Source organism: Tauraco erythrolophus, chromosome 1 (genome assembly GCF_009769465.1).
Source record: "Tauraco erythrolophus isolate bTauEry1 chromosome 1, bTauEry1.pri, whole genome shotgun sequence".
Taxonomy (NCBI): domain Eukaryota; kingdom Metazoa; phylum Chordata; class Aves; order Musophagiformes; family Musophagidae; genus Tauraco; species Tauraco erythrolophus.
Window position 1 is genome coordinate 106,846,299 of NC_141465.1, and position 24,253 is coordinate 106,870,551.

The following is a 24,253-nucleotide window of genomic DNA, read 5'->3' on the forward strand; positions in this document are numbered from 1 at the left end:
GAGGGGCGGCGCGCGGCGCCGCCGCCGTTTGAATCACCCGCCGCACCGCGCCGCCCTGACGGCGCCGGTTGCGGGACTTGAACTGGCCTATGGCGAGCGGGAGGGCGGCGCCGGCCGCGCCCGGTGCGGCGGCCGGGCGGGGTTGGCGGGGTCCGTTGGGGAGGCGGGGCGGGCGTGGGAGCGAGGGGCGGTGGGAAGCGGGGGGCGGCCCATCGCACCCCGCTGCGGCGGGAAGATGGCGGCCGCTCCTCAGGCTGCCGCTAGAGGGCGCGGGGCAGCCGGGGATGGGGCCTGGGCTGCCGGCGGCTGCGGGCGGCGAGGGACGGCTGCGGCCTGGTCTGCCGGCGGCTGCGAGGGAGGGGAACGGGCTGCGCGCCCGCCATGGACAGGTTCTCGTGGACCAGCGGGTTGCTGGAGCTGGGGGAGACGCTGGTGATCCAGCAGCGCGGCGTGCGCCTCTGCGACGGGGAGGAGAAGGTGACGGGAGCGGCCCTGCGCGGGGCCTGGCGGCACGGTGCTGACCGGGGCCCCAGCTGAGCGGGGACGTGATTAGGGGTGGTACCGGGCAAGGAGGGCGAGACAGGGGTGCGGAGGGGCCTGGGCTGCAGGCGGAGCATCCATCCGAGGTGTGGGGGGACGGTACGTTTTGCTCCAGGGTCTGTCAGGATTTGGCTCTGTGAGAAGGTTAGGGAGGAGATCCAGGCTTCGTGGGAGTGAGAAAGGCCTTGGGCGGTGTGTGTACCATGGAGGGAGGGTTGGCATCCCCATGGGATGTGCGAAGCTCGTGTCACTGTCATGAAACGATGTCCGCTGCTCGGGCTGCCACTTCCTGTGCCAGGGGCCCAGCGCTTCCCCGTGGTGCTCCACGCAGCGAGCTGTGCTCTTTGGCTTTGATGGCGTGTGCAGGACGTGCCGTACCATTCACTCGAGTCATCGCCGTGGCCGTAAAGTGCTTTTTAACCCTGATCGTGGAGGGTGCGCTCCTGCCCTCTGCTCTCACCTGAGCCTGCTCAATTATCGGAGTAACTCTTGAGCTCTCCTTGTTTTCCCTCACCAGAGTAGGTGCATACCCTCATGAAATGCTGTAAAAACGTGACTCTGGTTTTACAAGTAGGAAGCAACTTATTAACACAGATTTTTCCAAATACCGATGACTGTCTGATAAAGAACTCAACAATAAAATGGACAGAAGCAATACTCCTATGTGATAGGCCAGAGGATTTCAGACTGTTCGTAGCATCTTCTTACTAGGTTGCTTTGCTTTTTTGTGTGACTTTTATTTTCTTTGTCAGCAAATAGTGTTCCAAAGCCAATAGCCTTGCTTAAAATACGATATTTAGGAATGTTTATATATCTTGCATGGCATATGGAGGGAGGATCCTTCAGGATTTCCTGGGGGAAAGTTTATACTGTTGAAAAAGGAAGTTTGTGTGTATCCATCTAATCCTTTTATACTAATTTTCTCCATTGTTTCCTAAACTTCATTTATTATGTTTTCTGAAAAAAAAAAAGAGAGCGTTCTCAAAATATTGACTTGTTGAATCTGATTGCTGTGTTGTGGTAGCGTGTAATGTTTCCAAGATCAGTATTTATGCAACTTACTGGTTAAATTTCTTGTTCATATGTTTTATTTTTCCTGTTTAGGTCAAGTTTGATAGTGGAGTATTACTGCTTAGCACGCACAGACTAATCTGGAGGGATCAGAAGAATCATGTAAGTCCCACTTTTGTCTCTTTTATGCCATTCAATTGTAAATTCCATAATAAACAACAGGTAGCTTGCAATGAAAAGACTGCAAACAGAGAGGAGATTTTTCTTTCCTTTGTGTCTGTTTTGTTTTACAAGTATAGTCCATTTTTTGGCTTACAGTGGAAACAAAATTATGTACAGGAATGTTCTCTCACCCAATTCTGCTTTACAAAATAATCATACAGTGATGAGGAGGGATGGGAACGAATCGTATATGTTTTCCTTTCCTACGGCACAAAAATAGAGGAGAAAAGAGTCTGGTATCGTGCTAAAAAACGTTGATTTTGAGACTGAAGTTGAATATGTCAGGCAAATAATAATGTAAACTCCTCTCCTATGCTCTTTATCTGCCAAGACCTTTTCTTCTTCATTGTTTTCAAGTCCAAGTTTCCCTGTCTTCTGCTCCCAGCATATAGTCCCAGACCATGATTTAATAATAGGATGCGTTCGGTGGCAGTATTCTTTTGTACAGGTCTTACCCTCCCAACTGCCTGTTCTTGTGCTGAACCATCCCTTCAATAAGCCAGAATATTTGTCTGTACTGCTTTGGAGAATTAACTCGGAGGTTAAGTGGCAGTGGCAGAACTACAGTGTAATACTGCTGCTGATTCCTGAATGCTTTGTATCATCAAGCCACAGCCTGAGATTGCAGGCTAGAAATGGGTGGGAAAGACTACAGACTCTAAACGTAGACTGTGACAACGTTCACCACTTTGCAGCTGCAGTTGAAGGATAAGTCCTCTTCAGAACCAAGTTGGATTATGCTTGTACTGAACAGAATCTTTTAGAAATTTAGCCCTGGAAGCCAAAGTTTAGACAAAGCGTTGTGCAGATGATGGCTTTTCAAAGGCCTGTCATATATCAGTGGACTAGTTTTGCACAAGGATAGCTGAAGCACCTCTCACACCCAAACCCTTGCTCCAAAGCCTACTAAGAGCCTTCTAAAGGTGAGGTCACCAAGGATGTTCTTAATTTGGCAAAGCAGTATATTTTTTCCTTAGGGATTGTTTGCAGGAACAGCAGAACTATTTTTATTACAAATTTTTCAAAATGTTTTGAGAGCTGGTCCACAGGGTGGGGTTACTGTTAAAGAAATCAGGGGTTGATTGTCCAGATCATGAACTATTCTGTATAAATCAATTCTTTTTGGCACAGTCAGTGTGAGATAATTTAGTTGTGCTGAACTGTCTGTGTGAATCGCCTCTTATTTGTTCATCAGCATCTCGTCTTGACAGGTGGGCATGTACTGCAATGTGCACTGCTTCCAGTCTTCTCCCTTGGACGTTTTACTTGCTTGGAGTAACATTAAGTGTTGTGGCTTGAGCAAATCTAACAACTGTCCATATTCCCGTTCTCTCCTTCCCAACAAAAGGAAGGCATTCATCTCTTGTCCCCGGCTTCTCCCCCTGCTCTTAGGCTGCATGATTTCTTGTATCAAGATAATTGAATTTGCTAAATCAGCAAAGAAGAAACTTGGAGAATAAGCAAAATAGTTTTCTTTTAGCAAATTAATTTAACTCAGCAAAGATTCTGACAAGCTCCAGGCTTGATTAAGAGAAGAGGCAGAAACATAGGGCCAGAGGATGGGTAAAAATTACCCAGTTCTGATCTAGTACAGACCAATTCCGTGTCAGCAAAGCCAGGTTTTTTTTTTAATTTTAGATCTAAAATAACTTTGTTAATGCAGTAAAGGAGGCTGATCCTTTCTCAAGCTTTTAGTACTGAAACATGGGGACCACAGTGTCCTTTTATTTTCATGGTGAGTTGCTGGCTAAGCTCAGCTGTGATATAATGTTGGCTGTAGAAATCTTAGCTAGCTTACCTAGAATAAACTTGTAGAGAGTCCCCTCTTACTGTGTCAGCAAACTTTAGTAATAAATGGGACACTTGTCATTAGGTTAACCTAGCAAACCTTTTTACAAAACCAGACAGCTGTGTTTTATAGCTGCTGCTGTTACATACAGAGTAGAAAATATAGTGATTTCCAAAGGAAAAAAAAAGTAATTCTTTTAAGTTTGTTGTGTAGCCAGATTTATATAAATCATAAAATCATGCATAATGTGAACATGAGACATTAGGAAAAAAATACTCAAATAAACTCACAGAGTTTTTAACACATACCTCTCTCTGTATCCCTTCCTCTTGCTTCTCTCACCAGGAAGGCGTGATTCTAAGTCCTTGTGCTTACAATATAACTTTCTAGGTATGAACTAAATGAATCAATCTTTTTGACAGTGTACATACTATATATAGTTGGACTCTCCTGTCATTTTCAAGAACTGTTTGTTTGGGTTTTTTAACAGAAGTATCATTTTGCCTATATTTATAGTGTCCAGAGCTATGTGGGCATTTTACAAACAGTAACTGTTCTGTGTAATAGCTGTAGAATCTGGAGCCATGGAAGAAAATAAATGGCTTGCATTAAGAGTTCTTAGAACAGGAAGTACAACCCACGTTTTTTCCCAATGAGAGATTTACTCATTAGGCGGAGTTCCTGCATGTATACTTCCCTAATCTCCAATTTAACGAATATTTAATTATTCTATGCAAAGAGGAACACTCTCAGTAGTAGGGATTGGGAGGACATCATAGCAGCATTTGTTGTAATTTGGGTGTTAGGCACACCCTCGTGACGGATGGAAGAGCAAAGTTCAGAGAGGGAATGTAACCTGTTTCCTGCGTTCTGGGTAACCGTGTTGATCACCAAGCTATTGTGAGGAAGACAACATTCACCGCAGGATATTCACCAAAGCAAGACCACGCACCTAATTAGATGCTTTGAATCTCTCCCTAGAGCAATTTCTGTCTCCAGCGTATATAGAAAGAGTTTAGCCTGGCTAGGTTAGTCTCCCACAGATGGATACAGTCTTGTTTCTTGCTCTACTTTGTTTTATCTAAAGCACAGTCCAATAAATGTGTGTTGAGATGCATTGACTGCTGGATTAAATCCCTGGGTGGAGGATAGATGGATAAACTCTCATTCCACTCAGAGGATAGTCTGGGTTTTTTAGAGGTACAACGCTTGAAAGACTGGTGTTTTTAGATATTGTTTTAGCTCCCAAAGTAATGCCAGTGCACAAATGTTAAGAACCTATAAGCATTGTGCACCTACAGGGATAAGCTGCAGTAGTGTGGAAATTTTAGTGTTTAAATTTTGAACTTAGATACTAAAGATTTGTTAAATTCCCCAGTCCTATGAATCTAGCTTGAGGTGTCTAAAGTCGACACATTGACACTTTTTTTTAAATTATTATCTAGAACTCAGTTTCAACTTTTTGTTTTCTACTTATATTTCTCTTTAATAGATTGTTTCTATTGTTATCATCATATTACATATGGAGTGCCCTAGGCAGCACCTGCAGAATTCTTTAATGTTCGTGAAATGAGGAAAGAGAACACTTGGTTATAGAGAAGGAATAGTCAGGATATGACTTTAATTTCACTTGTGTTCACGTTGATTGTTCCAGGAGTGCTGCATTGCTGTACCTCTGTCTCAGATTGTCTTTATTGAAGAGCAAGCAGCTGGGATAGGAAAAAGGTAAGGTGATAGACGTTGTCTTTTTCAGATGGATAGTTTGCACATGCGTGTTATGTGAGTTACCCAAGATTATGTGTTAATTCATGGTAGGTTCCATTTGCAATCCAAATTTCCAGCTTGACAGCCATAAGGACCTGCTTTTCTCACGTGACATCAAATGTATAGGAGAGTCATGACAAAGCAGTGTTTCATGTGATCTGTAAAATAAGTGTCTCGTAATCACTTAGCAAGTATGTGTTGTAGCTTGCCATTTTAATTTGATTAGTCATAAATGACAACGGCGATTTTGCTGGATCTAAATTTGAAAGCTAATTTTAGTCTTTTGTGCCACAGAAATGGTTGAGGATAGAAACTGCCAGGTCCCATGTTATATAACTTTTCGTGACCATATGATTGATTTTGAGCATGGAAATGCTGGCAGTGGCTAGAAGGAGCTCAAGTGTTCCCACTCACTTGAAGAACCAATTCAGTATGGTATGTGTACAAAGAAGTTTCACAAGAAAAAGAGAAAAAATATTAACCGGAGAAATAGATATGTAGCTGACATCTGCTTGCAGCTGGAGGTCAGATGCGTAAGGTACTGAGTTGGGAGTATCCAGAAGAAATTAGGTAATTCACTAATGCTAGAGAAGTCAAGTAAATAAAGACCCATGAAAAAAGTATCAGTCAAATGAAATAGGAATGACGGACTTGCAGTCATGCTGTGATTGCAGTCTGTTATGTTCAAGGCCAGGTTGGATGAGGCTTTGAGCAACCTGTTGTAGTGGAGGGTTTCCCTGCCCATGGCAGGGGGGTTGGAACTAGATGATCTTGGAGGTCCCTTTCAACCCAAACCATTCCATGATTCCATGATTCTAAAATAATGCTGTCCGAAGGATTGTTTTGGTGGTAGGTGTCATTTTAGACTGTTATTTCCATGCACGTTACCTTTGAATGTTGGTTTTGGACGAATTCACGTACAGTGTTCAAGTGGCATGTACAAGTGGGAGAGATTAAACATAATATTGAGAGCTTTTGTTTTCCTGTGACAAAGAGAGTGTATTTTGGCAGTAGTTATTGCAAGTCAAAAGCCAAATCAAATTACTACTTGACAATTAGTTTAAATCTTAATTGATTTTCAGAAATTGTTGCTTGAAATGTTAAAATTTGTTACGTTTATTTCTTAAGAAGGTGGTGAGTACATTTTAAATTTGTGAGGTGTTGCTGTTTTAGAGGATAAAGTAGTTTTTATGCAAGATCTACTGTAATACTGAGTCAAAATACTTAAATGTTGATGCACAAACATAAAGCATTATTTCACGTACTTTAGCTCTTATGTGAGATAAAGTTTATACAGGTTTTGATTAAATGCTTAGCTTTGATTGTAGAAATAATTTTTTTAGGTATTACAGAAAGCTGCCTCTTCTCTTCTCTTTACTTCTAACTTTTTCTTAGTGCCAAAATAGTCGTTCATCTTCATCCCGCTTCTTCGAACAAAGAGCCTGGTCCATTCCAAAGCAGCAAATATTCCTACATCAAACTTTCTTTCAAAGAGCATGGGCAGATTGAGGTAAGTTTCATACCATGCAAGCCCAGCACATCAGATCTTTGGACATGCCTTTATCCTCCTGCTGTGTTAGTGATAATTTTCCATGATCTTTCCGTGTTTACTTTTGAGGTGGAGCTTTTCCAAGTACATCCTTTTTGAAGACAAACACGATGAGTCTTCAGGGTTTTATACTTTGGTTAAATAATGCAAATAGAGTTCCAAAAATGTCAGGAGGCATTATTAGACTTCGTCCTTAATTTTGTAATTTTAATATAATCTTACACTTCCTTTTTTTATCTTTTAAATTGAACATAGGGTTTTCCAAAATGACATCTCTGAAATGTTAGATGTTTGTTGACAGACTAAAATATGTTTCTTTGTAGCTAACCCTCTACTGAGCAGGAATCAAGCAACTTATTCCTAATTGTCTCTGTTGTTATTGCTGAACACTTTTTGTTGCCTCAGAGCTTTGTTTCATTTTATGTTTTATAAATCTTTTTTTTTTTACCTACACCAAATCTCAAAGGCTTTGAGCATTCTAAAAAAATGCAATATACATTTAAAAGAAGGCTTTTCCTAAAAAAACAAATAAATTACACTCTGTAAAGAAGTTTCACAGTATAGGATCCTCACTTGAAGAGACTGAGAACTTTAACTTTGAAAAAATCCATGCCTGTTAACTGCAGAAAATCAGATTTTCAACGTGAATTAGTTATATGTGTCTCATAAATGCATGTGCATGATCAGACTCACTTTCATTTCTTTGTGAGTAGTTTTCAGCTTAAGACAGGTGTGAATTTATGCCTAGTTGTAAACATATAGGTGTTTTGCCTAATGATAACCTTATTTATTTTAATATTAATGTTTGTGTCTCAGAATCAAACTTACTATGCTTACTGGTTGTCTAGTGTATCAGTTACACTCCACACCTTGTCTTTATGACTTCAAAATGCTTTCCTGTGAACTTTGAACAGCCATAAGAATGGAATAGATTTTCTTTATGGTTTTTGGTCAGTGAGATACACTTACTGATAACTAATTAACTAATGCCACCTTCTGATATTGGCAATAAACAAGTAAGTGTAATTGATCTATGTGATTGTCTTTATACTGTTGAATTAACAGATCAATAATGGGATCGATCATCTTTCCTTCCTTTTAAAAGCCCGTCTCTGAGCAAACCTTAACATTTTTTAACTTTAGCATGTTTTGGAACATTCTGAATATCTGGAAAAAACGCTTTGCAGTAGAAGTACTCATACAAGTTTAACTAGTAACTATATGGTTTCTCCTCTAATGTGTTTATTTTGAAGACTGGACATTAAGAATTTCCAGGTAATTAATGTTTCACTGTGGATATGTAGGTGTTACCATGCTTTGTCTTTTAGTGAAGTTTGTTTCATCTACCACCATGATGCTAAAAATACCCAGAGGTACTTTGCACAGTTTATGAAACATGTGTTGTCACTTCAATGTTCGCAGTTCTATAGACGATTATCAGAAGAAATCATACAAAGGAGATGGGAGAACATGCCTGCTGGTCAGACTATTCAAGTTAACAAGGATCCACAGGTATGTGCAGATCTTCTGACATTCTTCTGTATGTCATATGTAACTTTGTTTAGCTTAAGTGCAAAATCTCTATGTAATTTCTTGTTCTAGTTCTTGCTGCTGCCATATACTGCATCTGGCACGCCTCTAACAAACACTGTGGGCACATATATAGGAATTCAGCTTTACTTTGCTTGTTTCTTCACTGGCATAGATAAGTTTCTCCTTTGGAGTTTTCACCTGATAGAGAACACTGTGGCCTCTCTTAGAATCATAGCATTGTTTAGGTTGGAAAAGACCTTTAAGATCATTGAGTCCAACCATTCCAACCGTTAACCTGGCACTGCCAAGTCCACCGCTAAACCATGTCCCTAAGCACCACGTCTACACATCTTTTAAATACCTTCAGGGATGGCGACTCAACCGCTTCCCTGGGCAGCCTGTTCCAATGCTTGACAACCCTTTTGGTGAAGAAATTTTTCCTAATATCCAGCCTAAACCTCCCCTGGCACAATTTGAGGCCGTTTCCTCTTGTCCTGTCACTTGTTACTTGGGAGAAGAGACTGACACTCACTTCACTACAACCTCCGTTCAGGTAGTTGTAGAGAGTGATAAGGTCTCCCCTGAGTCTCCTTTTCTCCAGGCTAAACAACCCCAGTTCTTTCAGCCGCTCCTCATAAGACTTGTGCTCCAGACCCTTCACCAGCTTCATGGCCCTTCATTGGACACTCTCCAGCACCTCAGTGTCTTTCTTGTAGTGAGGAGCCCAAAACTGAACACAATATTCAAGATGTGGCATCACCAGTGCTGAATACAGGGGAACGATCACTTCTGTAGACCTGCTGGCCACACTATTTCTGATACAAGCCAGGGTGCTCTTGGCATAGTTGATAATGAGCTCCATTTATTTTATGGTCTCAGACACACACACGTAACTATGCAAATATTTATATACATATACAAATATTTGAATATAATTTTATTCAACATGAGGGATCTAATGAAGCTGAAGGATTTTTGTTCTCAATTGTGATTTCTGTTGGTTTTCTGTTTGTTTTTTTTGTGGCTGGGAGTCAAATATATGACATGCAACTTTTATATAACTGTTTGGAACCTATATATGTTTGATTTAAATGTGTGTTCTAAATGAACAGTTGTTATGGAAAATCTCTGTCACATGTTAGATTGCGTTCTTTATCTATCTGCATACTTCTAGGTGCATGTTGTTTCTCTGTGTATGTTGAATATCTGAATATATTGAACACATATCAGTATAAATGAAATAGGATGATTTAAACATTGTTCGATGTCAAATCATGTATTTGTAAATGTAGTACCTATAAACATAGTTGCCTTTGATGGACTAATGAGGAAGCCTGTACCCTGCATCTGGAATCACTTACTGAAAGTGCCTTACCTCCTGTTCTTATTCTTAGGTCATAGCAAATCATTAACACCAGTCAGAGATTTGAGGGCTGGCACCACTGTCACTTAGGTACCAGCCTTTCTAAAACATGTTTGGCATCAAATGAAAGATTCATCATCACCTCCATAGTGATTCTGCTCAGCAAGGTTAATTAGACTGCACTTAGCATTGTGTTTCTGTGGCTATGTTTTTTTCAGGCTACATTTTTTGAGGTAATCGTGGTTAGATACACTCACGTGTTTCCACAGCTCTAGTACAGATGTTCACAGGGACTTGGGAGGCTTTAACTGAGAGGAGCTTGAATATTCAGTCTGGATCAGGCTATCAAATGTCTTCGTAGTAACAGCTTCAATATAATAATCTTATTATCTGTCTACTACAGAAAATTCATATGTGCTCTACATTTATGTTTTATTTTTTGACACTGGTTGAAAAATACTTTCAAGAAATACATGAAATATTGTATGCATGATATCAGCTCTTTGGGGGAACATTTCCTGTCTTCTAATGCAAGGTTTTTTAGAGTGAGGCGAATGAGAAAACTTAGCATTTCCTATTTTGATTCCTTTCATTATTTTCTTTTGCAGGCACGAAGAATAAGGGCTGTAGGAATTGTAGGAATCGAAAGGAAATTAGAGGAAAAAAGAAAAGAGACTGACAAAAACATTTCCGAGGTAAATACTACTCAAGTTTCAAGGCCAACCACCTGTCTGAGCCATTTACATTCATTCACACTTTCTTTTAGGGGCAGCTGAGTCTACATATTGTTTTTGTTGAGAAGTCTGAATTGATTAAGAGTGTATAATTTCTAGTTAGTCACTTTGTTTAACTGACTTTTCAGTATATGTAAGGATGCTTCATTTAAACAGTCCCTTTCAAGAAGACCGTTCTTTGAAACTAGCAGTGTATATTTATGAAATTAGTTTTGTAGAATTAGGAATCTGGGTTCAGTGACTTTTCGTCAGGGGAAGCAGAACACAAAGGCACCTGCAGAAACAGACTATTACAAGTTTGGGTTTTTTTTTCTTCTTTTAGAGCTAATTATGGTTTCAATATACATTAAGAAGAATATGCTGATCTAAGTGTCTACACATAATTGTGGTGCAGTTAGGTTTTCATCTTACAAATATTCACTTTTTAATTGCTAGATTTAGGGTTATAATCATAGTAAAATGTTCTGCAGTCCAGGCATCAGCAAGATGTTACAAGTATCTGTGCAAAATGCTTGGGCTAGATGGAGACCATCTTTTTCCCCAGAAACAGTACAGTGATTGAATTCCAGATATCAATACTGATGGATAACAGGCAACTAATTTTGTCATATATACATGGGAGCAATATCCTCATAAATAGTCTGACTCAGTCTTGGTGTAGATATTAGTATAGAAGTACTCATTAACTACACGCTACGGGTTCATGCTTATGGCAAAGCTTCATGGGATTCAGTGTGCCACAGTAAAAAAAGGCATTCACTGCTCTGGTATGTAAGAAAATTAGAGTAGTTTTGCAGGCCGCGTGCTGTTTCAGATACTGGTAGCGTTAAACTTTTTCTTTTCTGTTTATGAAGAACGTAATGAATGAAGTTCTGTGTGTAGTTCAAAAGGTATTGTGGTTACACGCATGTGTATATAGTTCAAAAGGTATTGTCTGGTTATTTTTTCCTTTAGTAGCTTTGTCAGAGAGTAGAAGAAATCCATTTATACGTGTTGTATGTACGGAGGAAAACCATGACTTGTAAAATCCTGCCTTCCTCCGACTTTAAATGTTATAAATGACTTAATTTAAAAAATGGTGCCCTGGCTTCCAGGAAAAGGCTTCCTGCATCTGCTGTTCACTGCTGATAAGAATCCAGTTCTTTAGCCTTTTGTTTATCTGAGGAAGTTCTTGTTAGGTGTGTGCACATTCCCCTTTGTTTCCAGGCCTGCCCTGGGTGAGTCAGGCAGAGGAGGAGTTAGACCCAGCATGCTGTTTATTTAGCTAAATCAAGGGTTCTTTTGATGAACGATGTTTTCATGCAGGTTATGGAGATTAGAAATAAGCTAGGAAAAGCCTTGTTAGAAAACTTTTTGTTGATATCATATACAAGTACAGTAGAAGGACTTTGATTTACAATAGAGATTGGGAAATCTATTGTAAATTACTGAATTTGGCAGATTAGGAAGCAAGAAGAAATATTCCAAAGAGAAGCTTTTGTTCTGACAGTGGTACATTGTTGTTATACAGTGGTATATTTTTTTTTTCTTTCCCCTTGGACTCAGCTTTGTCCCACCTAATTTTGCATACCTGGCTTGGGTACCAAGTGTTAAGAGGCTAGATTTCTCCGGTTAGTGGAGAAACACTGGCACCATTAGGAGGGATTCAGATGAAAAGCAAACCCTGTCCCTTCCTGGAGGCATCTCTTTCTCTTCTTTGCATGTTGAATCTCAGACCAGTAGCTTCTAAGTCAGGTGTCTACATGTAGATGGGAACAATTGGGTCTTCCTGCATAAATTCTGTTAAAATATGTCTTTCTAGTGGAGGATTAGTCAGAATAAGCTAGGAATTTCATAGAAGTGATGGCTAGAAGCTGTAGGCAAGATGTATTGCTGGTTATTTGACATACTGTAACTGGACAACCTTCTTTACTTGTGGCTGGAGGGTTTGGGTGCTGCTGTCAGGCAAGATTTACCTGAAAAGGTTCAGGAATTTTTCTCACACCAGTTGTTCAAAAAAGGTTGTTTGAAAAGGTGACCACCTGGGCATGTTGTCATATATTTGAGAGAAGTGGGTGAGAAGGCTCAATATGTGTTGCTGAGGATGGGAGAAATTAGAGTTGCTTTTTAACATAGTTGCTAACTCTTCTTTTGTTTGGTTGGGTTTTTTTAGCATAAATTTTTAATGCTAGTTGGTTATCATCGCTAAAACTTTTGAATTTCAGTATACCTTCAGCTTTTTTTTTTAAAAATATGTTTTATTTAAAGCCTAAAAACGCCCGTTGTGGGTTGTTGTAGAATTGTTGTATTTGACACCATAACAGTTTACTAAGCTCAATAGACTTGATATAATTGTGTTCCTATGATGGATGTCCAGTTTATTACATATTTTTTGTGGAAACAAAATAAAAGGTTTCTTAGACCTTTCCCTTGCTTTTGGTTTTTAGGTCCAACAACTGGAGTTTTCAGAGAACGCTTTTTATCTAGTTTTTATCATAATTTTTTAAAATCTGATGATTTGGGTCATGGACCTTATTTCATTCATGGTTTTTAACTTTTCTGTTTATTGTGGTAGCACCACTGTTCCTATGTATGTGATACTTAAATGAAGCGATGTTGCCACACGTTTTCAGAGGTTTCTGTCTCTTCAGTTAAGCGTACATGTGAAAGCATGTACCCTCTTCCTTGCTCATTTTAAATGACTCTTTCTTCCTAACTTAGTAACGTCTACTGATTAAAGTAAAATTGTCTTGTCAGGAGTACTTCTGTAGCTTTACAGCTGGTGGCTAACTGCCGGCCAGAAACAATAGATCACCGTGAGTGAGGGTTAACTGTCGGAAGAAAATCCACCATCACCACCAAGAAACCTTCCCCCAGGTTTTAGGAGTGTGTAGTAAACATAGACAGTTCAATCTTTTCTGGGCTTCAGTATCCCATTGTTTCTTCCTGTCATATGGAGTTCGTAAATCATATTCACATACTAGAAAAGTGTGTGATTGATTCTTTTCTTCATTCTTTGTGTTTTATGGGTTGTATAATTTTGATTTTAAGACTTGATATAAACCAGATATATCAACCAATTATATATAATATCTCACATTGTAACACACTAATCTAAAGGGATAGCAGCTTTTATGGATAGTTTGGATAGGTGGACAATGGCAGCTTGCTCTATCCATGAAGCTGAATGCTGTAATTATATTGATCTGCAATGTCTGCTTTTCATTTCAGGCTTTTGAGGACCTTAGCAAACTAATGGAGAAGGTAGGGCATGTGTTACTTATCCAAGTAGATTTGCACTTGGTTTTTTTTTCAGTTTTAAGCGTGTTTTCTCTGTTGAGCTGAAAGTTGACTTATCTATCTGTCTTTCTTGATAGGCTAAGGAAATGGTGGAGTTATCCAAGTCAATAGCTAATAAGATTAAAGAAAAACAAGGTGACATCACTGAGGATGAGGTAAATGAATTTTGTTTTTAAAGTCAACAGAAATGTTCCTATGCAAAGCAAAAAGCTATCCATTTAATAGTATAATGTTAATAAAGAACACTTCATGGTTGGGTTTTTTGTGGTTTAATTCTATATAAAGTAAAAGTGACTTACTTGTTTGGTGTTAACTTTTCTTTTGACCCTTTCTTAAAAGCAAAGATTTTACTGCTTTTGTGTAAATTTTCGTATTTTTGACCTCTGCTAGTCAAAAATAAATTAAGTGTTGCCTTCTCTTTGCTAGTAATTGACTTTATTGGTAGTAAACTGAATGGATTTATTCACCAAAACTGTCTTATAGCAGTAAAATCAAAGACTTCTAAAAACCAGAATCGTTCACTAGTTGATGTACTTTTTTATTTACTTACTTGTTTAGACTATTAGGTTCAAGTCCTATCTACTGAGTATGGGTATAGCTAATCCAGTTACTAGGGAAACACATGGATCTGGTACGCATTACCACATGCAACTGGCAAAGCAACTAGCTGGAATACTGCAAACACCATTAGAGGTAAAGTACCTATTTTTGCAGCAGCATTTTCCGTGTGTTGCTGTAAATGTGTTTTGGCTGTAGTACCGTGCCTCTTTTTGAAGTCCTAGATATAGCAGTGCAGCCTTATAGTCAGTGTTTATGGAAGGAATATATATCTTCTTTCTGAATAGGGAAGTTTAAATATAAGTAGGAATTTTTCTTTGGAGTAATGGCATCTCAAATTCTAATTTGCAAAACATCAGTGATCTTTAGAAAATCACGTGAGCAGTCTTTCTTCTATTTCAACAGCCCTGTATTCATCCCTTGCCACAGAAAGAGTGATATAAGACTGATTTTTGAAAGTACAAATAGTCAGTCTTTAAATTGCTTTAACATTATGTAAAATATAGCACAGAGTTATTACATAGATTACCCCCTCCCTTAGTAATATATCATATTTTAATTTATCTGAAGCTATTACAGAATTCAGGATTCTCACTAAAAAGTCAGATTTCATGTTGAAACTTATAAGGCTATGTGTCTGCTAAAAAGCATACATAGTGCAGTATTTTTGTGAAAGCTGTGTGCTACCTACTATGATCAGAATGTAAAACTGAGTGTGTCTGAAGTAAAAATGGTAAATTCATTGATAGTTTTAATATATTGAAATTCCTTGTTCCTATGATTTAGTCTCTGCTTTAAAATCAAAGTAATTCACAGTCTTTGGATGTAGTATCAGTGTTTTGCATTTTAAAATGATTAGAGATAGAATCTAACTATCTCTCACGCTAGAAATACGTGGTAGTTTTTTTTCATTCAAGTCCATCATTTAGCTCCTCAGTTTTACCTGTTTAATCAGTCAAACACAAGCTGACAGACTGTGTTCAGTAGATTAATGCTATTTCTCTTACCAGTCTTGTGCTTAACACAGGAGCGAGGAGGGATCATGTCGCTGACAGAAGTGTACTGTCTGGTAAATCGGGCACGAGGTTTAGAGGTGAGAAATGGGTTTGTTAAATATTTTATAAAATGTGATAAGGTAATTAAAGGAAATTAAAGAAAAAGGGTAAAAATGTTCCCTACCAATTGTTCACTCTACCCGTCTAACAGCATGAAGTGATCAACCCGTTATTAAAATGAGAGATTTTTACCTTTTTCCTTTCTCCTTCTTCCATCGAATGTTTATTTATATTCTGTAAGTTGTCATAACATATACTGCTTTTAATAATACCATATAAAAGGCAAAATCCATCCTTATCTGGAAAGAAAACTGAAAGGACAGAGAATACTAAAGAATGGTGATTTTTTTTTTTCATTTTTTACAAAACAGAATCATAGAATCATAGAATCATAGAATGGTTAGGGTTGGAAGGGACCTCAAAGATCATCTAGTTCCAACCCCCCTGCCATGGGCAGGGAAATCCTCCACTACACCAGGTTGCCCAAAGCCTCATCCAATCTGGCCTTGAACACCTCCAGGGATGGGGCATCTGCAACTTCTCTGAGCAACCTGTTCCAGTACCTCACCACCCTCAAGAATTTCTTTCTTATATCTAACCTAAATCTCCCCTCTTTCAGTTTAAATCTGTTGCCCCTTGTCCTATCACTACACACCCTTGTAAAAAGTCCTTCTCCAGCTTTCCTGTAGGCCCCCTTTAGGTACTGGAAAGCTGCTATAAGATCACCCTGGAGCCTTCTCTTCTCCAGGCTGAACAGCCCCAACTTTCTCAGCCTGTCTTCATAGCAGAGGTGTTCCAGCCCTCTGATCATCTTCGTGGCCCTCCTCTGGACTCGTTCCAGTAGCTCCATGTCCTTCTTGTGTTGGGGACTCCAGAGCTGAACACAGTATTCCAGGTGGGGTCTCACAAGAGCTGAGTAGAGGGGCAGAATCACTTCCCTCGACCTGCTGGCCACGCTCCTTTTGATACAGCCCAGGATACGGTTGGCTTTCTGGGCTGCCAGCGCACATTGCCGGCTCATGTTGAGCTTCTCATCCACCATAATACCAAATATATCAATTCTTTCTGTAAACAGGGCAAGAATGATTATTATAGAACATGTAGTAAGGGAACAGAAAGGAGCATAGAAGCCGAGAAAATAGACTGGACAATAGAAAGGAAGAAAATTAACAATGTTGTGTAGCCTGGTGTGTTTTATAGCTGTAGTTATTAAAACTGTTTGTTTTGGTATTATGCTGTATACTTGAAATGCAAGCTGTGAATAAATATGTTTTACTGTTTTCATAGTTGCTGTCACCAGAAGATTTAGTAAATGCTTGTAAGATGCTGGAGTCACTAAAATTACCACTAAGGTAAGAGCTTTACAGATGTGTTTATAAAGCATGGCATTCGCAAGTCAGACCATGGTGCTTGGATGACTTAATGTTTTACCTGCAGTAGATTTTTTTTGGTTTGTTTTTTTTTTTTAAAGTGTCACCCTTTGCTTAAAGGATGCTGCTGTGTGCACCACCAGCCATGTTAAAATAAGAATTTCTGACCATGGTTCATTTTGCTGGGAAGACAGTATTCTTTTCAAATACCATTTTTTCAGACTGGGAAAAGCATTTAACTAAGCCCAGACATATGCCCTGCTGCTTTCAGTCTCTTCAGATTTTGAAAATGCTTTTAATGTTAAGTTCATTTTACAGACCTTTTGTTTGTTTGTTTTTTTCCTTTTTTGATGTGGTTATAGGTGTGGATGAACTAGAAATGTGACCATACATGATGTGCACAGGGTTTTTAGTTACTTTGACTCTCTCTTGATCTTAGGCTTCGGATATTTGACAGTGGTGTGATGGTGATTGAACTCCAGTCTCATAACGAAGAGGAAATGGTAGCTTCTGCTTTAGAGACAGTAAGTGTACTTCATTTCCTTCAGTGTTTTGACCGTGCTGGGGAAATTTAAACACATTAGGTATAAAAACTTGAGGTACAGGATTTCCTTTTGAGGTTTTGAAATACAAAATATTCCACTTCCAAATCTTCTAACAGTAATACTAAAATAGCACTTTTCATCTTCAAAGTGCTGTGCAGGCAATAGTCTTAGTCATTGCTTTCTCCTTAAAGAATAAATCACTTTTCCATCTCCTTTTGAACTTTGCTAACCTTCAACCTTCCTCCAAATCTTTTGTGCTGTAGAATGAAATTCATGGCGTGTATTAAGCACTTAATTTAACAGAAGTGGACTTCAGACACTGCACACAATGTGCTTCAAGGCAGTGAAAGTAGCTCTTAGATGCTGATACAGGCAGTTGTTTCGTTTGGGTTTATTTCATAAAACAGTATATGGTACGTGTAACATCTTGTGCTGAGTTTGCTGCTGTGACGAGCACTCAGTTGGACAGCAGTGTGTATAGACTTAAGCTAGTTTCATCAGGAAAAAAATAGTATAAATTGCTCAGTGTGGTAAACTGTTGTAGTCTTGCTACCTCTGCACTCTGTTTGATGCGTTTTCCTGTGTCTTTATCAGTGGGATGTAATTTTTTGTTTTTCATAAAGTTGAATAAAGGCTGATTCAGTGTATCCAAAGTTAAACATCAAAGTCAAAGAGGACTTGGGCAGTCAAGAAAGACACCTTCTCACTTGATACGTGAGGTAGACTCTTCAGTGAGTTTTGCATGATTGTTACCATATAACGTTCTGTCATCAAAAAGACTTTTAGATAGGAGAAATTTATATGTATATAAAAGATCCCATCCCAATTATCAAAATTAAAATGCTTAAATCTCTCAATATACGTTAACCTTTTCAGTTTAGTCTCTTGTATTTACGGAAAAATACTCGGTCCATTTTAGATTTTCTTCTGATTATTTTTAGTTTCTAATTAATTTGTTGCCTTCAGTAAGAGTGCTTATCGCCTTGAAAGGAAAGGAAGAACCTTTTCTTGATAAAAATTAGGTCAATTGCAAAAAGCAACAGATGGTGCATTTATTACCAAAGTGCCTTTTTTTTGTTTTATTTTCATAATATGAGACTTCGACTTCATAGAAAAATGTAAGGGAGAGGCTTTGAATGAGGAAGGCCAGCCCATAAGGGAAAGGGAAGATGAGATCAGACTTGTGGCCAAAAGCACCCTGTACATAGAATCATAGAATGGTTAGGGTTGGAAGGGACCTCAAAGATCATCTAGTTCCAACACGCCTGCCATGGGCAGGGACGCCCTCCACCACACCAGGTTGCCCAAAGCCTCATCCCACATGGCCTTGAACACTTCCAGGGACGGGGCATCTACAACTTCTCTGGGCAACCTGTTCCAGTGCCTCACCACCCTCACAGTGAAAAATTTCTTCCTCATATCCAATCTAAATCTCCCCTCTTTCAGTTTAAATCTATTGCCCCTTGTCCTATCACTACATGCCCTTGTAAAAAGTCCCTCTCCAGCTTTCCTTTAGGCCCCCTTTAAGTACTGGAAAGCTTCTATAAGATCACCCCAGAGCCTTCTCTTCTTTTCTCCAGGCTGAACAGCCCCAACTCTCTCAGCCTGTCTTCATACTTAAAGTATAATATACAGTAACATGAAACTTCTGAGAAGAAGTGAAAGGAAGTCACAGGGTTTCACACAGGAGAGAGATGTGGTTTTGAATAGCTGGTGACACAAGAAATGACATGGAAGTCAAAGAAACTCGAAGTCAACCTTGATGAGAGTAGTGGTTTGAGAAGATAATCACTCATATGCATATTAGATTGCATAGCTGACTTCCATTACTCAGATTTGATCACTTAGCTTCATAAAATCACAAGTTAAAACTAATTTAATCTGAGTTTCTGTAAAAAGGCTGCTGCTGACAATGATGCAGAATAGACCTCTCCCCACCCAGTTATGTGGGCAGCAGGAAATGGCAACTACATCTGGATTTACAAGTTTTCTTGAATCTGAAGCAATGGAGAAATGGAAGAATTACTGATTTGTAGAGTAATAAAATATGTTTATCTGGGCTGGACTTCATATCTAATAGTTTAAGCATCCACATGTCCAACTTGTGGGACGAGGTTTCATTTTAGCATGTATTATTGACTAGCGTGGTTGAGACAATGGGACCAAAGTTTTGAGTCCCAAGAATGAGCTGATGTTTTGTGTCATCTGAATGTGATGGTGGCTTTTACTGATCCCTCCAGTATGCCGTGGTATAGGGTGGAGTACTAAGGTTTGGGCATTTTTCTGTAGGCAGTGGGGATGTTTTAAATCTCCTTGAACTCAAATTCTCCGCTTCTATCTGAGATGACTTAAATTTCTAAATCGATGACCTGCTCTGAACAGGTCTGTTATTTGCTCACTTAGGCTTCACTGCTTGCAGAATCACTTAGCATATCTGGGCTGGGTAAATACTGATTCTGAGAGTATACTGTTGTCTGAGCTATTCTAATTTTTCCGCTCATTTTGTCTCAAGGCATCTTTTAAAAAAATGTGAAGGAAAGGGTACTGTGGGTTTTTTTTTTTTATAGATTTAACTCTTTTCTATATTCCTTTTTTATACTTGGCAATTTTCCCAGGATACATAAGAGGTTTTTTTAAGGGGAAATACTTGTAATTATTTACTAGTTGTGTTCACAAGGGATTTGCTACCAATTTATGACTTCACAAGGGTGGACCTGATTCAGTAGCTGAGAGAATGTCATTGTTCTTTTAATCCTATAGTTTGTTTATTTGTGTGTTTGTTTTTTGACAGGTATCTGAAAAGGGTTCTCTCACAGCTGACGAATTCGCTAAGCTGGTGGGGATGTCTGTTCTCTTAGCTAAAGAAAGGTAGAGTAATAATGGTTGTGTTTAATAATACCTTTGTTACCGTGTTGTCCTCGAGTAATACAGCACATGTTCTTTTGCTTTCTCTAGGCTGCTTCTTGCTGAAAAGATGGGCCACCTTTGCAGAGATGATTCAGTGGAAGGCTTGAGATTCTACCCAAATTTATTTCTGACGCAAAGCTAATGCAGTATCTGTACAATTTGCTATGTAACAATTGAACAAGAGAGCAGAGGGCAGAACCCTTCCAACAACTGACTTTAAAATTTTTATTTTGTTAGTCAACTGCAACAGTGATGAACATTGCAATGCTTTACAGTTCTCAGGTATTTCAAGTGCTGAATCCTCTTACATGGAACTGAAAGGAAATAGGAATCGCTAAGTCAGAAGCACGTTAATTGTCTCAAGCTGGCTAGCTCATGTTTCAAGTTTTATTTTATGTGCTCTGTAGTTTCTCATTTCAAGAGAAGTCAGATGAAGATTCCACACAAGTGAAAGTGGAGAGAATATCCCTGTAGTCTGCCATGAGGGTTGGCACACAGAAGATGGGTTACTGCATACTCCAATTTCGGTTTGTTTATGTCTAGAGCAACAAAGCAGACAGATGTGTCTGTAGCGATAAGAAAAGTGACTTCGGTGTGTACTGAGGTCTAAGGAACAAACCAGTGTAGAATAACCCCTTCTCCCTGAAGTGGTGAACAGTTTTCTAAGAGAGGACCTTGGGGTTCTTGTACTTTGAGACAGAAAGAACCTGCTGCAGGAGAGAGTAACATATGTTACGTGAATCTAGGAAACGCGGTGTTAATTTTGTCATGTCTTATGCTAATATCTCAGATAGAAGCATTGTTAGCACAGACTTCCTCCCTTCTCTTTCCTTGACATCTTCCTTCCTGTCTCACCACGCAGCACTTTCCGTGCCCTTTCTCTGTCCTCTCTTTGTACAGCAGAATGGAGTAGCCTCCTGTCAGTCTACCAGACTCCGTGCTTTAACGTGCTTGGTTTTAATCTTGTACTTCTAATGAAAGATCATTTGTTTATTTCGTCAGCTTATTATCTGTTTTGGAGAGACAGCTCATTTGCTTATATCTTGTATGTGAAAATTAATATGCTTTCATTATTGAAGGGAGGAAGAAGGCTATCGCCCTGTGTTCAATAGTCACGAGGTGTTACGTTGTTTGGTGTTCCTCACCCTGTGTTCACACTGAATGCAATTTGATAGTCTCAGTTTTCATAACTCCAGTGGAGTTGTTACGTTACTTGAAGATCTGCTGTGGTGATAACTGTAAGTGGATGTTTGCGATCCACGCCACTTAAATCTTTGGCGTTTTGAAGTGATCAGTTTTAATAAATAACAATATTCACTCAAGGTATGGGCATGGACAACATATACGTAACTGCATTGTGGTTGTCGTGGCCAGACTGGCATTACAAAAAAGGAAAAAAAAGGCTTTTAACAGCCTGAAAATATCTTCAGAAGTATTTTGATGTTACCTTAGCTTAGACAAAGGTTAAGAGCCTGCCAATGAGGAGTTAAGTGCAGAGATGCTTTTGGTTCATAGGATGCTTGTTTGGATCAGGGAATTCTGTCCTCTTACCCTTGTCCTGAGCAAACTTTTATGCAGTGCTTTTCGGGCAGTTTTTCTCTGTTTCATGAAGGTGCTAAAACTAATGTATTTGACTCAGCGGAAGGAACCGGTTCCACACTGTTCTTACTGTTAACCATCTAGTATCGTCTCTTCAGGAGCTTCACAGCTTGCTGCTTTTCTTCATCCTCCCCACAACCCACAGGAGAGATCCGTGCAAGGTGCGCCAAACATCACGCGTCTAAGGAGGGAGTGAAAAGTAGGAAATTCCGAACCGACAAGCTGGTTTGTGAAAACTTTCTTTTGCCCAGTGCCCAGACGTGTCAAGGCAGACCAGTGGTTTATGGGCCTGAACCTCTGCCCGCAAGGGGGCATGTCTTCTGCAGGAAGAACAAAGCCAGAAAGGAAATGCCAAGTGTAAACTCTCAGCCTCCATTGCTGCAACCTGAGCACTTCATTATCTTAATTAAGCAATAACAACACAGCCTATTTAGAATGATGGTACCTTCTCGTTTTCCTTTCCCAAGATTTTTCCTTGACCTTTTTTTCCTACAAGGAAGAAATCTATAGGGTAAATTGTATAGCTGGTTTACAATTTAAACATACATACGAGAAAATGACTACTAGAAAGTAATGAAAATTAAAAAAAATTCTTAAGTAGACTGTTCTCTTGGTTTTTTTTTTCTTCTTCCTAAATGTTTTGGACAGCTTTAAAATCTTTACACATTAAAATCTTGTGGTTCAGTGGGGCAGGTTTTTGAAGTACATATTGTTTTTGCTGTCTCATTTTGCACCCAAAAGAGTAAAAGACAGTTTTGATTTTAAATTAAAAGGCAGAATTAAATGTAATTAGAATGCCCTGGTTCTGTTGCAGAGTAGCCTGTGACTCATCCCAGGCCAGAATCACGCAGCTATAGATGTCTACACAAGCATCAGTTTCACAAGGGAGCCAGTCTTGAGTCCGAGCCAAGCATATATCCTGAGCTGGTATTGAAAAGGCGTTTGACACGTTTGAATGTGTTTTCCCAGCTGAAAGACAACAGAAATCATATATCTGATACCATACTAAGAGCCAGCTGTAGGGAGAACAAATGGAGTGACATATTTACGGGTGTGTGGTATCCTGGTAGTGCATCACACTGTCCTAAACTGTCTTTGCCCAGTCCTGTTTCCATTGGTACTGTCAGCAAAAAATGCATCGACTGTATTGAAGCAAGGTTATTGGAGAGAGGAAAATATAGGAGCTGCCACTCTCTCAGATCATTCTAGTTTAATGCAGAAGGTGCCTATATCAAACTAATTTCCTATTTTGATGGTTCCTAGAATATTTTTATCATGCTACATGAACATTGTATCTTATGTTGCCAGGGCTGCCCAGTTATACAGTCCTTTGAACAGAGGTTTGTAACAGAGGTCTGTTCAAAAAGTGCTTGTTTTTTTTTTATGGAGCAGTCTTAAATGATGATTATGTTTTTCATTTGAAAACATGGGCCATTTTATACCTCTGACAGGAAAAGACGGCTGCTCAGGAATCTGTACCTCTTTTTCATTTCTCGTCTGCCTTTGTTTTCAGAAATACTATATTCAGCCTATGGAAACATGGATCTAATCTGAACCGTGTTTTTGAAGTGCAAACTTTTTTTTTTTTTTCTGAAAGGTATATATGTATGTATGTATGTGTGTTTAGAAGTGTGTTTTTAATAATCATTACTGGTTGCATATTGATTAGCTAAATTCTTTGGTGCTCAGTTCTTCTAACAGGGATTCTACATTTGTCTAAAGGGCCTGACTGTGCTTGTAAAATTAGTGGAAGTATCGCCACTGAATTCTTGAGGACAATAATGGGAGACAGCAGGACCCTGTTGCCAACAGAATTTTCTGCTTCCTCAAGCCCGGGAGGCTCTCGTTTGCAGCTGGGCAGTTCTTTCAAAATACACACTGAAAAGGCAGGAATGACTGATTCAAAATTATTTATGGATTTGATATGAAATCATTCTTTTATTTGGGAGGATCCCCCTCTCCAGTGTTGTTTTTTTTTTCTGAGCTAGATTCACAAATCTTGACAATTATATTGCTTCCTCTATTGTAGCAGTTCCCATTTCATCCTCATTCTCAGTGCTTCAGGCATTCACGTGAAATGCAAGACACTCTTGTTCTGTGTCTTCCTCTGCTGAGAAGATAACAACGATCACTTTGTTCTCCCAAGAGTGAGCTGCAAGCACTCGCTCTAAGAGGATGTTCTGGGCATGTCTGTTGGCAACATTCCTCTTTATTTTAAGGAAATACTTAAATACTGTTTGGAGCAGAGGCTCAAGTGTTGTACCTCCCAGTATGGCCAGCAGGCTTGAGAGTCATTTTTCTTTGTGCCTTAGAATTGAAGTGGTATTCAAATCTTAGATAAAACACCAAAACAAAAACTTCAGCAGCGAGTGAGGAAACCTCAGTTTCAGAAAACCCCATAACCTGCTAATTGGCACATACTCAGGAGAGTATGA

The 24,253-nt window shown here is 39.3% G+C and overlaps 1 protein-coding gene across 2 annotated transcripts; it reads left to right on the forward strand.

Annotated features, from left to right (window-relative positions):
• Positions 1 to 347: 347 nt before the first annotated feature.
• VPS36 (vacuolar protein sorting 36 homolog) lies at positions 348 to 22,379 on the forward strand. Of its 2 annotated transcripts, none has more exons than XM_009991724.2 (14): positions 348 to 477; positions 1,645 to 1,713; positions 5,217 to 5,287; positions 6,722 to 6,836; positions 8,298 to 8,387; positions 10,380 to 10,466; positions 13,716 to 13,748; positions 13,862 to 13,939; positions 14,343 to 14,477; positions 15,370 to 15,435; positions 16,685 to 16,749; positions 17,207 to 17,291; positions 20,104 to 20,180; positions 20,268 to 22,379. In XM_009991724.2, the coding sequence occupies exons 1-14, from the start codon at positions 382 to 384 to the stop codon at positions 20,359 to 20,361; spliced, it is 1,161 nt and encodes a 386-aa protein (XP_009990026.2). In that variant the 5' UTR covers positions 348 to 381; the 3' UTR covers positions 20,362 to 22,379. The 2 variants fall into 2 exon arrangements, with proteins under 2 accessions (XP_009990026.2, XP_086468618.1); XM_086612492.1 differs by having other exon boundaries at positions 348 to 450.
• Positions 22,380 to 24,253: the final 1,874 nt, after the last annotated feature.